Here is a 16,808-nt window from a genome sequence, read left to right as displayed (position 1 = left end):
AGTTGCAGTATTAATCTGAGTACTACATACGTTTCATACTACATAGCCTATACGTATTATGGCACATGAACCGTAGACTAAAAAGCACTTTCTATTCGGCTATAGGCTATTTACTCACGATCTGAAATGTTTAAAACTATACTTAGTTAAGATATGTTGTACGTTCGAACATAATACCGCATCTACACGCTAGCGACGCGTCTGTAGGAGATCGCTGCTGAGGCGCGCGACGCATTCCGGGAACATTCCAGTTTTGTCGCCTGCGAGCTGAAGAACCACCCAATAAACGCTGTGACTCCGCCCGATGTCAGGTGCACTACACTTACTCTCACTGTCCTCAGTCAAATCACTTCATCTCACTCTTGAGACCACAAAGAATCTCCGCAAGTAAAAGTACCGATTTTAACTCACCTGGGCGGATATATATCATGGATTTGATCTGAATCATTTTGTAGGCTAACAGGTAAACTTCCTTTTGTAAAACCAACACACGTTTCACTATTTTTTAAGTGATCGACTAATATTATAATTCTTCCGTATTTCGACTATACGTTCCCAAAAAGTGTGGGAATGAATGATACCTTAATTACTAGATTTTTTTATGTCATGTAAATGAAGGTATTTTTAATTCAATATGTTTAGTCTCTTTTCGAAGATACAGAATTCTAGTTTGTATTATTAGGAGGGGTAAAAAATTAAGTTTACCCTACTGGTAAAATTTGGAATATGTTTGCTTTAAAAAAGTCTCTCATGCTTACCAAGGCTACATTTATTTGACAAAAATGCAGTAAATTAGTGCATAGTTTTATACAAAACAATATTGTGAAATATTATTATGACTAAAAATTTGTTTTATGTTGTAATGTATTGTAAAATATAATTTAGTCCTATTATAGCAAATAATTTTAGCTGAATTTTGGAGATGTCATTCTATTCTATTTTTTTCATATATTTTAATGTGAACTTAGGTTTTACCATTTTTAAAATGTCAATTTTTGAGTTAAACTGTAAATATATATAGAGTGTGTGAACTTTTCATAGGCTATTGTTTAAATTGAAGTAAAACAATATTTATTTATTTATATGTCTAGTTGCTTAAATTCACCTCTTCCTTTTTCGATGATTAGGAGCTGAGAGCAACAGCAGACAGGATGACTTGGGGAGCACTTTATGCCCAGCTGGGAGGGGTAAATAAACACTCCACCAGCTTGGGAAAGATCTGGCTGTCTGTCCTCTTCATCTTCCGCATTTGCATCCTTGTAATAGCCGCCGAAACGGTCTGGGGGGATGAGCAGTCCGACTTCATCTGTAACACACAACAGCCCGGCTGCAAGAACGTCTGCTATGACCACTTCTTTCCGGTCTCACACATTCGGTTCTGGTGCCTGCAGCTCATCTTCGTGTCTACACCGGCTTTGCTGGTGGCTATGCACGTCACTTATCGCAAACGCAATGTAAAGAAAGGACTTTTGGCCAACCGAGGTGGCGGTGCCAAAGGGGACGACCTGGAGAGCCTGAAAAAGAGGCGTCTACCCATCACCGGGTCACTGTGGTGGACCTACACCTCCAGCCTGTTCTTCCGGCTCCTTTTCGAGGCCGGATTCATGTACGCTCTGTATTACGTGTACGACGGGTTTCAGATGGCCCGTCTTGTGAAGTGTGAGCAGTGGCCCTGTCCCAACAAAGTCGACTGCTTCATCTCACGGCCCACAGAGAAAACAGTCTTCACCATCTTCATGGTGGGATCTTCTGCCATCTGCATCGTGCTGAATGTGGCTGAACTGGCCTACCTGATCGTCAAAGCATTGCTGAGGTGCTCAGCCAGAGCCAAAGGAAGACGTTCTTTTGTTCACCAAGATAAAATGTCCTCAGAAAAGGCGCACTTACAGAACGAAAAGAATGCAAGGTTGCTGTCATCCGCTTCGGACTCCTCAAGCAATAAGACTGTTTAAGATTTTCCCTACGTCCAGTGACTAATTCTACCAACACGGTACTAGGCTTGTAGACGACAGTGTTTTAACTTTTCTAATGCCATTAGCGTTAGAACTAGTATGTGTTTTTGACAGCTCTGAGTAAACAACACAGCCACCAACCTGACAGCAGGTTTCAAGCATGTTTCATTCCTGAGCTGACATTCCTCCCCTAAGCCAGAAGACAATTAGGGCGTACGTACGGCACTGTACAAACGTAAGGGGTTGTTGAATTTCATTTTTTCCAGATTACTCAAAAGCCTGTCACAGTGCTCTGCAGTCAGGTGGCATTAGAAAAGCCCGAGAGTGACTCCTAGTGGTCACAACGACATCAATGAAGTTCAGAGACGGTCTTTGCACAAGTTCGTGTCATTTTTTTTGAGGGATTATTTACACGATGTTGTATATAAATGCTTCTTTTACTTTTGTTTACTTCTTTTCAAACGCAACTTCATTTGCTCTTTCTGTCACCCGTCACGCTTCGATCAGCTATATAATTTACAGAGCTGAGCAGGATTTGTGTTTTTGTATTTATGTGTGATTATTTTGAGCAGCGGCACATCTTTGTTTAGTAGTCTAAGTTGTTTCACGAGGCTACCTAGCACTGACCCTCATCCGGGGATTTGATATAAGCACTCCGCAGTGTCTAGGTTGTTAACAAATGAGGCTGTAGCGGCGCGGACTCTGTGAAGTCCACCTGTTGACAGGTGAGAGCCCGTGGTCTGACCGTTATCTTCCGCTGTGTTTTCCTCCTCTCTGAGAGGCTCTGCAAGTCAGCGGTGACCAGTTTTGTTTTTTAAGGCTGTGATTAAACCGCGGCGATTACCGTTACCACGTCGTATCTATTAAGCTTCCACAAAGTATTGATGGAATTCTCTGCTGTTTCCTAAAGTGAGCTGTGATCTTTTTTTTTATAGCCACCTGTTTGTAATTTTATTTGAAAGTTTGGCTAACAGCGTATATTTTACACGAGTATCTAAATAAATCACAACGCATTAAATGTTTGCTGTTTGCATTTCTTTTCTGTTTTAGTAAAAGGCCTGCTGCACGACTGGGGTACTTTCCCACGCGGGGGAGTGTTTTTTTTGTTGTTGCCAGTTTACTACCACAAGCCAGCTTTTAGTCACTGCTTATAATAAACTAACCCTTTAAATTCTAAAGTAGTCTATCTGTATCTGCAGTGGAAAATAATAAATTGCATTTGAGCATCTGCACAACTGTAACTTGGCGTCCGGTGATTTTGCGTTATGGGCTTTAATTGGTTATACGATCAAGAATGTAACGATAAGTATCGTACGCTTTAGACACAATAAGTCTAGCTATTCTAAACATTTTTACTCCGCTAACAAAAAAACAAACAAACAAAAAAACAGCGCATCAATGACTGACCGCTCGAACAGAACGCGGAGTGATACAATCAGTGAAACGTCCGAATTCTGTAGTGAGAAATCTCAACACTCTAGATACACCGCCTGTACAGGCATATCATAATTATTATTATTATTATTATTATTAATATTGTAATAATAATAATTATTATTTGTCTATTATTATTTTACATCACAATCATTCCGTACATTATTATTATTATATAACAATTATCATTAATATAACAATTATTATGAAACTCTTATTATCGTAATGATGATTTTAATAGTATTTGGTATGAAGTAAAATAAAGCACCTGTCTTCATGTCAAATTATGAGTTATATAGTTAAATTGGGGCGATGAGTTTACCCCAGTTGACGGGGCGTGGCGTGCGAGCTGACTGCCGATGACTTTCTGAACGCAGCACTCTTGCATGACCACTCAAAGTGACAGTAGCGATGGCTGGGAACGGGAGACAGCTGCGCTTGGTGAGACCCCGTCTCCACACTCGGTTTGCCATGAAAAACTAGGTCTTCTACGAGAGTTTGACCTCGGGTCTATGTGTGAAGAACTTTTGTGAATGAATAAGTTGGCCGGCCACTTTCAAAAGAGTTTGGTAAGCTGGCAGTGCTGCCAGGATTTGGGAACGGGGGGAGCGGGGAGGGCTCCTGCTACCTTTGGGAGGTCTGTATGCTTTCAACGCACTCAAACTGTGGCACCAGTGGCCGCTGGATATTGCTTTCTTTAGATAAGTTTGCCTACTTCAGTCAAGGTATGCTTTAAGTTAGGTCTACGAATCTTTTATCCTTTTACATCCCACATTATTTAATATGACTTTATGCTAACTGGAAGGCCATCAACTTAGACTTCACTTTGGATGGTTTCTGCTTACTAACAGCTAACATCATTTAGGCACATTTCAGGAAAAGAGCTGTTGTTTGAGATGACAGGTACGAGAGCATAATCACTGAAAAGAATAGAAAATCTGCCTCTCTTGACAAATTGACCTGGATGTGCAGTGAGAACAGTTACTCTCGACAATTAAATATAGTTTGTAATCAAATGCTTAGCTGATAAATCAAAGATGCTAAGTGTTATTGATAATTATAAACTAACAACCTTAATAACTAATGAAAATAGAAAATGGCTATCATGGGAAGTAACATATTTTTAGGATAATGTGACAGAAATAAGCAATAATATACCATAATTTACTGGAATTAAAAAATAAATAAAATGACTACAATTATTATCCATGAAACTAGCGTAAGGACTTAAAAAATACAAATCAAAATAATTGTTTTAGTTACATAAAGACATATAAATGTAAAATAAACCAAGTTAAATGTAAAATAAATGAATAAACAACTGTTTTATTATTGTTATTATGTAACTTGCACTTTTTCTTTCAGGGTCATAGACTTGAATTAGAACCTTAGTCGATGGATTTGCCGCCCTCAATACAACATCATTTTAGTAAGTAAATATATTGTTTTCCTCCCTTTTATATATTTTGCTCTTTTAGGGTTCTTTTGTTTACTAAAGATAATACTCTTTATACTATCTTGTTCTGTTACTCCTAGTTTAATCTTGCTGTTTGTTTTTGCTCATTATGATAAAGATGAAATCTGCACTGATAAAAATCCTTAGATTATAACAACATGACACTCATTTCTGGATTAATAATTTTTTTCAAAGCACGTACAGGGTGAATTTGTGAATTGTAAATTTTTAGCTGTCAATTAATTATACTGACGTAGACGTGATCTGAGTGTAGATTCACAACTATAAAGTGGCCTGGTTTTGGCAATGCCCTGCCTCCACGTTTCACTGCATTTTTCACCTTGATGTCCTGAAATTGGCTCTATTAGGGCCCTCCACGCATCACTGTCCAGTCAACGCTTTCAACTGTTTTTGAACATTATAATGTCGATCTCAGCACATGCCTGCTGGGCAGTGAAGCGAACAGGTGAGAGAGAAAGAGACCATGTGTATGAGTGTGGTGAAAAAGTGTGTGTACGAGTGTATGTGTGTGTGTCAGTGGCTGGAGAGAAAGCGAGCCAGAGAGAGTTTGCTTACACTGTGCATGCCAGGTTCATAGCAGCCAGTTAGAGAGTTAAATAGCGAGGGGTCACGAAATCCATAAGTTTATGTCAAACATTTATTTTTTTATGTGATATTTACGGTGGTCAGTGACAAGGTTGATTTGCTTGGTTTTCCTAAACATCGTTTGGTAAAGTTGTGCAGGGGAGTGCTTCACTAGGACTGACCATTCGGATCTTATGCACAATCGTGAAATGCTGTGTGAGTTCATGAGGGCTGACCGTGTTTTATACGTTAATATACCTTTATCTTTGCCTGTTTGAGGGAGCAGTGCAGGCCTGAGAAGATTCAAAGCGTATCGTGTACAGTGTAATGCTAATGCTTTTGTGAACTAGCTCTGATGAATCCTTTCTGTTCCCCTTTAACCCTTTCTCTCACCTGACTCCTCTCTCTCTCTCTCTCTCTCGCCCTCAGACTGTACTTTCTCTCTAGGCTAGAAATCGTGAAGCATGGCTGACTGGAGCTTTCTTGGACGGCTCTTGGAGAATGCACAGGAACACTCGACCGTGATCGGCAAAGTCTGGCTGACAGTACTCTTCATTTTTAGGATTCTGGTGTTGGGAGCGGCAGCCGAGGAGGTCTGGGGCGACGAGCAGTCGGACTTCACCTGCAACACGCAACAACCCGGTTGCGAGAATGTCTGCTATGACGAGGCCTTCCCCATCTCCCACATCCGCTTCTGGGTGCTCCAAATCATCTTCGTGTCCACACCGACGCTCATCTACCTGGGCCATGTCCTGCACATCGTTCGAATGGAAGAGAAGCGGAAAGAGCGCGAGGAGGAGCTGCGAAAGGCCAGTCGGCTCCAGGATGAGAAAGAACTCCTGTATAGAAACGGAGGGGGAGGGGAGTCCGGTGGACGGGGTGGGGGCGGCGGCGGCAAAAAGGAGAAGCCGCCAATCAGAGACGAGCATGGCAAAATCCGCATTAGAGGTGCCTTGTTGCGCACCTACGTGTTCAACATCATTTTCAAGACCCTGTTTGAAGTGGGGTTCATTTTAGGTCAGTATTTCCTCTATGGTTTCCAGTTGAGGCCCCTGTATAAGTGTGCGCGGTGGCCCTGCCCCAACACAGTGGACTGCTTCATTTCCCGGCCCACGGAAAAGACCATCTTCATCATATTTATGCTTGTGGTGGCTTGCGTGTCCCTTTTGCTGAATTTGTTAGAAATCTATCACCTCGGATGGAAGAAGGTCAAACAGGGCATGACCAACAAGTTTGCCCCAGACCGCGAGTCGCTGCCTGACGCGGACGAAGCGGAGGCCGAGTCTTCTAGAACTGCGCCTGCCACCATCAGCTACCCGCCAGACTACACGGAAGTGGCAGTGGTTGGCGGAGGGTTCCTCCAGCCTGTGTCGGTGCCCTCGACGGCCGAGTTCAAGATGGACCCTCTGCGCGAGGAGCTGGAGGAGTCCTCGCCATTCTACATCAGCAACAACAACCACAGGCTGGCTGCCGAGCAGAACTGGGCCAACCTGGCCACCGAGCAGCAGACTCGGGAGATGAACGCCGCCTCCCCCTCCCCTTCCTCCTCCTCGTCTCGCTCCTCTGATAACGGGCGGCAATCCAAAGAAGCCGCTCAGCACGCCGGCGTCCCCACCTCTACTAGCGGTGGTTCGACCGCCGGCCCGGAGGAGGGGCATGTCACCACCACGGTGGAGATGCATGAGCCGCCCGTCGTTTTCACTGATGCTCGACGACTGAGCAGGGCTAGTAAAGCCAGCAGCGCGAGAGCGAGGCCCAGTGATTTAGCGGTTTAGTGGCTCTCCACTGCAAAGTGCAGGTTTTTGTGGACAAAAACACACACAAAAAAATACACCAAAAAACAAGCGGAAGAAAGGGGCAGATTGCTGGAACAAAAACTTTAATTCCATTCATTATTTACTCCATTTTGCAATTAAAAATTATAAAGAGTTTAACCATCTCTTATGGCTTATGAAAGCATCTGTTGTAGATTATGTTACACGGAATCTCAATGATTTAATGACATCAGCGAATGTCACTTGAATTAGTCTTGTGACGAGGCCTTTCTCTGTATAATCATGCAAAGTTGTTGATAGTAATAGCATTAAATGTGCAAGACCTGACAGCACTATGAGGTTTTTCAAAACAAGCATAGATAGAGAAGAAGAGGCTTATGATCAGTTCAGGTCAGAAATAGTCATTATCAGAAACAGACAAAACCAGATCCAGCATACGACCCTGGATGTTAGTAGAGCCATTCACTCACTGTATAGGATCAACAGATTCGATCAGACTAAAAACAAATTCTTAGAAAGAGAGTCAGATCTACAGCAAATATGAATATTTAAGTCCCCAAATATCATCAGATCATCATATTTTGTAAAAAGCTCACTTAGAAGTTTCTAGACATAGTCTTGTGTAATATTTTTGAAGACTTGAATAGGATATGAGACAAATGGGACAAAGAGAGTAGCTGAAGTAAATGAAGAAAGTTGTCATGAACACCCAATTAAAAAAAAAAGTGTAATAAAAATGTAAAACTTTTTATTGTTCCAGCATCTGTCTCTACATTTCCCCACTGTAAAGAGAAAAAAAAACAAAAAAAAAAAAAAAACCACATTGCCTGATAAAAGTGGCAAAGTTTAATGCATCACAGAGAAATGTCATCCATACACTGAAAAATGAGCATATAACTGAGGCAAGTGAAATATTTAGATAACTGTTGTACTGCTGAATGGTGCAGAGTTTTAATTCATATAGCTTGTGTATTCTCTGGACCAAGTTTCTATTTTTCTTTTTTTCAATCCCATGATCTGAAGTTCACATCCTGCTCCTCTGTTGGATTTGAGAGTTTTGATATATGACCATGTCCAATCTTGGCATCAGGAATACATGATCACTTTTGAAGTAGTTAATCAGATGAGGGGAATACTAACTCTCATTACATGTGACATTTGAAATCCGTATTGGTTTTTATTTCAAAAAGTTTGAGCATTTTCTAAAAATGTAAGCAATTGATTGAGAATGAGTACAAAAACAGTTATCGAAAGCATTGCTTTTCTGTAGTCAGTTCGTGGTTGCCAAAAAGTAGTTACTTCAAAATGGACATAAAAAGATGCTTATGTGTCTTATGCTGATATGGAGTTTATTCCCCCTTTTTTCTCTCTTTTTTTGGTCCAGTTTCAGGTTACTGTGAGGCCCTCATTTTCACTGACTACTACTGCTGTTGTATAAAACATGCCTTCTGTAAACATAACAACTCACATCAACTTGACAGCACAACATGATTTTTTTTGTTTGGAGACCTTTACAAAACTGTTGTTGAGACCCATTCAAACACAATGTACATTGCTTTTATTATCAGGTCTATATTTCTGCAATCTATTTAAAGAGATAGACAGCACTGAAATAGAAATGGTACATTGCTTCATCACACAGAGTTTGTGCTTAGGACAGTATTACTTTTGCTTTTATCAGATCACAGTATTTACAGATGTACGTTATTTATTTTCTGCCGTTTTAATGTATCCAAAAATGAAAGTGTGTTATTTTGTCATTTTTTGGTTCTTAAAGTTTACATTTTAGTAAATAGTTGAAGATTTGCACATTTAGGCAAAAGACACTGTTCAATAATTCTTACATTGATAGAAAGGAGGAAATATTTTTGATCCTTAAAGGAAAATGTCTTAATGGTAAAAGTCGTTGTGTTGATGGCAGTATTATTCCACTTAAATAACATCAAATGTAATTTATAAAACAGCACTTGTAGAGTATAAGAAATATACACGTTTCCCATGTTTTATTTTAGGACTGTTGTGGTGGCCTGAAAGGACCGCAGAAAATTTGAACTTTGTGCATTATAGCATTTCATCCATTCTGAATTTGAATTGGCCAGCCAGCCAGCTCTTTCCTATCTCGATCCGTTTGTAGTGTACTTAGTTGCAGCCCATTATCTCAGATAACACTCATTTCTTGAACTTCTTGAACTGATTTTCTCTAGCAGAGCTGATTATTCTGACCAATCAGGGAAATGAACCACCTACATATGCTCAGAACAGCAGCCTGTTTCAATGCTGTCTTAAGAGAAGTGCCTTGTGTATTCAATTTTATAAGAACAAGTTGATGTAAATGTTCATTTACCTCAAATGTTTACAAAGCTGTTACTAAATAAACTTTTTGTACCATAAATGTAGGCTACTCTGTCTTTTTCAGTTGTTATTGTTACAAGACTAGGAAAAAGTGATTTTCAATAAAACATTCACAGCATTATAAAGATCTTTCTAAAGGTTCAAATGTAATTAGGTAATTTTGTCATTTTTAACCAACTCTGACTTTATTTTAAAAGTGAATTATGCTAAGCCAAGGCATTATGCAATTTTGTGTGATCTAGGCCAAAACAATCAAGAACAACACCATAATAAGAAAACATCTGCAGGAAGCCTGAGCACATCTCAAAAGAGAACCTGCACTCGTTGACCTCTGACCTTTATGCTTATCAGTCCTCCACTCCAGATTCCTAGAGGGGAAGTGAGAATGAGACCGAATCATAAGGGATACTGAAATGACATATCACTCACACAATTTGCATAGAGAGAACAGAAAAAAACTGAGTAGGCCAGAGAATCTATGTCATGTATGTATAATGTATGAAACGGACAATTTGGCGATGTCGCTCTTATTGAAATCCTTACTCTGAATGTACAAGACAAATGCTGCTATGTATTGTTAGCGTGGTATTTATAATCTGGAAGTAGAAGCACAAATGTTTAAGAAGCTTTAATGTATTTGCGTATCTGTTAGTAGCTAAAGAGAGAATTATCAATTAGCATTTCCATTTATCTGCAGCTGAACAGCCTGACAAAACAGATCTCTATAGTCTGTGGTCATTTCACATTAAATACAAAAAAAATTACAGGATGTTTCAAAAATTAGGGTTTATACCGATGACACGGTTTTAATATTAGATCACAGGCACCTTGTCTGCAAAAGCCTACAACTGCAGGAAATGGTCTGCTTGGAAATGGTCTGCTTGGTCCATCTTTATATATATATATATATATATATATATATATATATATATATATATATATATATATATATATATATATATATATATTCGGACATTAATCAGCCCTGGGAGAAAAGTTAAATGGATTAATTTCAAGGGAGGCTAAAGTGCTGATCTCAACATTACCAGTTTGAAAACATCAGATCTGATTTTTGGCACACATGGGCACCTTTCTGGTGTTCCATTAATCATTTCTATTGATCTTCCTTTCTATGGTGCACATTTAGCCTTTAGCCTGATTGTATTAATTTGTTTATTTGTTTGTATACTTCCCATCATTTCTTACTGTATTGCTGAGACTCTGTATATGTATGTGCATTAAAATAAATGAGAAATAAAAAAAAAAAAAACATCAGATTCGACAGTGGAGTTAAATATCGGAGAACATTAATTTTCATCGTACGGGTTCGTTTGAACTGACACTTATTGCATTTAGTCAGCATATGCTGTGTGTTGTGGGAACAGACTCTGACACACACACACACACACAACAGTTGAAGCTCCACTGGCTGTTTCATGTGCTTGGTGTCTAGATATCTATGAGAGGACAAGTGTGTTGGGTTATTTTAGGGCCAAAGGATTAGAGGGACAATGCACATTTGAAACTGGCAAACCTTGTGTGATGGTTTCAGTAAACAGAGCTGATTTGGAGTATCAATATATATTATGATAAGAAGGACAGTATTCAATAATTGCTATGAGGAGAGCAAAACAATGGCAAGCAAATAAAATGGATAGTTGTAGTATTGGTTTATGGGGAAAAGAGCATGGAGCCAGTCATTGAAGAGGAGGTGATACACAGTAGGTGTTAAGTCCAGTGTTTGAGGGGTGTCATTCGATTGGTTGTCTGCGGGTTGAAGGTTGCAATGCTATCTCCGAAGGGCAGGGTCTATGTGTCTATGTGAGCACTTGGCTTCACCATCCCAGAACTAAAAACACACAGGCAGTTATTTATAGCCTTTAATCACCTTGGAAATTCATGCAGCCTCTCTGCCTGAATACCACTGTGCTGTGTTGTTTATATTAGGAAAGCTACTCAATATGTTTGGGGCCCAGTCTGAACCAAGGTGTGCATGTGCAATTAATGACCGATGATGTTCAACATTACAACACAGTAATTAGATCATACTGTAACTGTGATGCCAGTTAATTTAGATTATATCACTGCAATCGAAGCTATAATAAATAAATGTGCACTTTAAAAAAAAGCATCGTTTTCAGTTAAATTTTCCTTGACTGACATGTCAGTTATGTCAGTTACTATTTTGTTGTTCCTAATTATTGTTATAGGAAACAGTTGCACCACTGACTATTCAATGACAGGTTAGAGCGATAGCTCACCCAAAAGTAAAAATTCATTTACTCACCCTCATGTTGTTCCAAAACCGGTATGCCACACTTCTCCTCTGAAACATAAGAAAAGATATTTTGAGAAAGTCAGAGAGTTTGGATATTAGCATAGTATTAGAACGAGTATTTTACAGATTGATTTTTGAGGTTTTAAAGAAGAGCATGTTTTATATTATTTGATTAACAATATAATCGAAGGCATAGTAACACTAATGTAACTTTTAAAAGTGTTTTCCATATAGTTATAACGATTGCCTAAAAAATAAATATGTAAAATAAAATATGTATATTTGTACTACTGCTGTATTGTAGAGCGGTAACATAAGAGGTGACAAAAATATAGCAGTTGTAAGACTGCTAAGTAAATTTGTTTAAAATCATATATTGTACTAGGACCCTTTATATTAAGTGACCTTAATTACTACGTACTTATATTTTAATTTATCAGTTTATACAATGCAAAATACATACAAACAACACTGTACTTAATTGAAAATTATAGTCCAATAGTATACAGTTACACTGTTAACCCTACTTCTACCTTTTTAACCTAAACAGATCACAAAACCTGCCGCTAACTTTACCTGTATCCCATCTCAATAGAAGCAAGGTGTTTATCAGTTCATACATTGTGCCAATTCATTATTTTATTATTAGTAGTTCATATTTAAACACACCCGATATAAAGTGGGGCCTGGTATTGTATAGGAATTGTTTGCATTGCATTTTGACCTTTTGCCAGCTGAAAGTAAGAGCATCTGCCACCGCGACTGTAGAATGACCCAGAAGACAAAGGCACAGATCTCTCTGTGAACACACTCCAGCACCATTCTAGTTCAGTACAGAGAATGTCTGGACTCACGCTTACATACTAAACAAGAGGAAGTATGTAAGGGCAAAATGGCAGTGACAGTGAATCTGAGCGAATCAGTGTTTCGGTCACAATGTGCATGTGGACTGTTGTTCTGTTTAAAATGGGCTGTGCACTCTCACACGGGTAGTCCCCGTGCTTTCTACTAGATAGGTCATCCTAAATTTAACATCACTACAAATAAGCCCTTGAAGTTGGGCTGGATGGGACAACAGGTGTCCAAGAGTGTAATTCCGTCTGACGTCTTACAAGAGCAGGGCTGTTTTAACATGCTTTTTAAAGCTCGTGTAGAAATGAAAATGAGAGAATTGGTGGTCATCCATACCGGCGATTCTCACTTTAGTACAGCTGGTCACTGTGATCCCCCTCCCACACAAACTCCTCCTCCCTCAGCTCACTCTCTGTTGTTTTATAATTAAATGGTGACATTAGTTCATATCATGTGATTCTGAAAGGATTCATCACACATTAGAGGGCCTAATCGCCACCTATAGTCTGCCTCTCGCCTCTGCCGCGGCTCTATCCCAGATGACCCTGCTGAGGACAGCGCTTTCTTTATGTCCCCTGAAAGGACTGGGGATTGAGCCCAAACAAAAAAACCCACGAGGGTGAAAAAATGTTTTTACATCCGCCTGCCCTCTCGCTCGGCCGGCTGTGTGTGCGCTCAGGGTCGTTTTCGCTTTAGATCAATGGGACAAGTTATTGGAGTCTGGCCAACTCTAACTGATGGAAAAGAAAGAAAAAAGCTGCCTCTTCAAAAAAAAAAGAGGGTTTGTCATACCTGCACGTGCCTTCACAAAACAGCCCGTTCTTCTCATTCTAGCCGCTGATTTATCTCTCATGTACATAATTTGGATTTTTGAACTGAAATGTTAAGCAGATTTGTGCGCCGTGCAGTACAAGGAAAACATCCACACACATAACGCTCACAAACGCAGGGAGGTGCCAAAGTTCACAAGCACACTCAAATAGGTGGGGTAACCTCAGCATGCTTTGCGTCACTCAAACAGAGAGACAACATTCCAGTACTCCTGAAGCAGGGATCAGAGTCGTGCCCTCATAGAGAGCGATGGCCATTTATCTGGAAACAAAACTCACGCCCAAATGTGAAAGAATTTAATGTCTCCATTCCTCTCCAGCCCACCCTGGTTTAATTTTGGCTCCAACAAGCACGCCCAACATAGGACGCCCCCAACTGGATGCCCTGTAAGGGACACATGCTGGAAAACACCAGCTGTGGTATTGAAAGGGCTCAAATGTTTTTACTTAACATTTACAAAAAAACTGTACGTCTAAAAGTCTTAAATGTGTAAATACACAATTCAGAATTTTGGACATTTAATATTTGTATGAAAGTGAACAGGTCATAGAGCAAATATTTAAATTTGTGACATTACTCTTTTGTACATCGAGACAGATTTCCTTCAAGGCAGATTTACTTAAACATGTTGGATTAAAAATGTAATTTTCAAAATTTTTTGTCATGAATTGAACACTAGTGTATAAGCTGTACTTAACAATATAAAGTATATTACTATAATTAAAAATCTTTCAAGAAAAAACAAAACAAAAAAATATTTTCTTTCAAACTTATGTGGGTTTAAATTTTAAATTAATTGTGATTTAATTTAAAATACATAATACAATTTGTATATGGATAACAGAGAGATTATAGCTTCATTATCTAATTACTATTGCCAGAAAGTAAACGTAATATTAATGTAGCATAGTACCTAGTAACGAGTGATAAATTACACTTTTTAAATAACTAGCCCAACATTGTTTGTAATTAAACTATTAAATTAGAAAACGGATTAGTTGGTGTAGTGTGCCTATGATGAGGTCTCAGTTTAATTAGTAATAAAAAACCATGTCCACACAGCAGCAGAATACGGTTGACAATCCTGTTTTTGAGTCCTTGGTACGGTTACGTTCACGCGCAGTTCGGTTATTTACGGGAGAGACGACCGCACGCCATACACTGCAAGAGAGAGAGCCGCTTTGCCGCACAAACGAATGTTTACCGTGTGTTACGTGTTTTCCCGTGGGTTTCCAGTAACTTACAGTGAGGGGAGAAATGAGCTGCGTTTTAGATCCCGTCAGTTTTGTGTTCTGCGTTTCCCGCGCATATTTGAAAGCTGCTGTCGGTTAACGGTTGTTTGACAAAAGAACTTGCGGTTCGATTGTCAGAAAGCGATTTTGTTTTTTTGTAAGAAAGTGATAAGACTTTCAGTTTTGCGGACGCCGCCATCTTTGTTACTAGTTCGGTCATTGTCGCTATGGTTCCTGGTAAGGATTATAAGGATTACGGGCTTGAAAGAATTCTAAACACGACTGTTAGCTGCTGTGTGAACGAGACATTTCGAGACTCACAACCGTAAAGAAAACACGGTTGTCAATCCGGTATTCTGCTGCTGTGGGAACGCAGCCTGAGATTTTTCCACCCTGTTCAACCCAAAATGAATCGGTCCCACAAATATACTATGAATCAACAGTATGGTATCTATTAACTGATGTGCTTCCTTATGGATCACTGTATCTTTGAACTAGAGTCTACATTCAGAGGCATAACAGTCAAAATTAATGCCAAATCTGATTGAAGAGTGCTGCCAGCTCAGAATAAGGATATACTTTTCCCACAAACTAATAATGATTAATTTAACTCACGTAACTGTAGGGGACTCTGAAGTCCCCCAAAATACACAGAACACATTTTAGGACAGTACAGGCCTATTTACAGACTGTACATATTTCAGGTTTTATCAGATGAATTTTGTCAAAATACAAAAGTAGTAGCATGCATCTCAAACTGTTTCTGTTTGTGTCTAGTACAATGCATTTAGGAGATTAATACCGGATTTGTTGAATCCAATTAAAATGTTTTACCTAATTAAATGCATGCTTCAGCTAATTTTCTCAGACAGAATCCAGTAATTTCAGCAAGAATGCAGAGAATCGGCTTGTGGGTGAAATACTTTCCTCTCTTTTCTGTGGATTCACTGTGTTTACTAGCAGAAAGTGGCTTGGTTTAAAAGATTTTGTCTGCTTACAATATAGGCAATGGATATTTTTTTCCAGTGGAAACTTGCTAATCTGACCACGCCAACTATTTAGTGTTGTAATAGACTGTTATCTTCAGTTGTGTCAAAAAAAGCATAGAGCATAAACTAGAAGCCAACAATAAATTATATTTTTGACCTATTAGAGATTTATTAACATCTATACTTACCCCCAACCCTAAACCTCACTTGCAATAATGCAAAAACAGTAATTGTTGTAGAGCCTGACAAAAATTATAATATATTAATGTGCGACTACCCAGTAGCTTCAGCTGTATCCCTTCTATAAGTAATCATGGCTCTGATCTGAACACATCTCGTTACAGAAGCTCTCATTTCTGCAGATCTCCTCCTTCCACTTACACCCCAGTAGCTCCACTGCCGTATAAATAGATCAGCATGCAGCATAACTCTTCTTTACACCGATTAGAGAGGAGTGCAGTACTGCCTGTAATAACACTGCTGCCTGTCAGTCACGACTCTGGCAGCCTTAGTGAAAACAGGACATCATGTATCCTCCTGGAAGCCATTTCCTGTCACATGATCATTGACTTCAACGACCTTCCCAGTGTCTCAGCATAGTCACTCATGTGGTACACCTGCCGGAAAAAAAGCCCATCAAGAGGCTTGGTCTGTGAACCATGTGTTTGTTTGGGAGGAGATAATACCAGCCATTGGTGCCAAGTGAGCTCATGCCACTGGTCTGGCAGAAAAAGCTCATGTAGTACGACCTAGATAAATATAGTCCAACATTACATCACAACAGCAGGCCTGGCTCAACTCTGGGACAATATGGTGACTTCACGAGGAAGGCTACACTGGTTATCCTTGACAAGGACCAAATAGCGGTGGCTATGCAGTATGCAGTAATTCAGGGCTAGTGCCCTGCAAAGTCCAACTTGCCACAAAATACCTTCCAGTTTCAAGTATACCTAGGAAGACCTTGATTATCTGGTTCAGGCGCGTTTGATTAGGTTTGGAGCTAAACTCTGCAGGACAGCGGTCCTCCAAGACTGAGTTTGGACACCCCTGAAGTAATTAGTACATGGCTTAA

At 39.5% G+C, this 16,808-nt stretch overlaps 2 protein-coding genes across 5 annotated transcripts; both read left to right on the top strand.

The window, feature by feature from the left end:
- Positions 1-307: 307 nt before the first annotated feature.
- gjb8 (gap junction protein beta 8) lies at positions 308-2,974 on the top strand. Its single transcript, XM_043248078.1, has 2 exons — positions 308-463; positions 1,128-2,974. The coding sequence occupies exon 2, from the start codon at positions 1,152-1,154 to the stop codon at positions 1,950-1,952; it is 801 nt and encodes a 266-aa protein (XP_043104013.1). The 5' UTR covers positions 308-463; positions 1,128-1,151; the 3' UTR covers positions 1,953-2,974.
- A 727-nt stretch (positions 2,975-3,701) lies between these two features.
- On the top strand, positions 3,702-9,594 carry gja3 (gap junction protein, alpha 3). Of its 4 annotated transcripts, none has more exons than XM_043249755.1 (3): positions 3,702-4,111; positions 4,752-4,815; positions 5,857-9,594. In XM_043249755.1, the coding sequence occupies exon 3, from the start codon at positions 5,892-5,894 to the stop codon at positions 7,200-7,202; it is 1,311 nt and encodes a 436-aa protein (XP_043105690.1). In that variant the 5' UTR covers positions 3,702-4,111; positions 4,752-4,815; positions 5,857-5,891; the 3' UTR covers positions 7,203-9,594. The 4 variants fall into 4 exon arrangements, with proteins under 4 accessions (XP_043105690.1, XP_043105692.1, XP_043105691.1 ...); XM_043249756.1 differs by having other exon boundaries at positions 3,727-3,827; XM_043249757.1 differs by lacking the exon at positions 4,752-4,815 and having other exon boundaries at positions 3,726-4,111; positions 5,875-9,594.
- The last annotated feature ends 7,214 nt before the right edge of the window (positions 9,595-16,808 follow it).

The sequence above is a fragment of the Puntigrus tetrazona genome, chromosome 9 (genome assembly GCF_018831695.1).
Source record: "Puntigrus tetrazona isolate hp1 chromosome 9, ASM1883169v1, whole genome shotgun sequence".
Classification (NCBI taxonomy): domain Eukaryota; kingdom Metazoa; phylum Chordata; class Actinopteri; order Cypriniformes; family Cyprinidae; genus Puntigrus; species Puntigrus tetrazona.
This window is presented reverse-complemented; position numbering and strand designations above follow the sequence as displayed.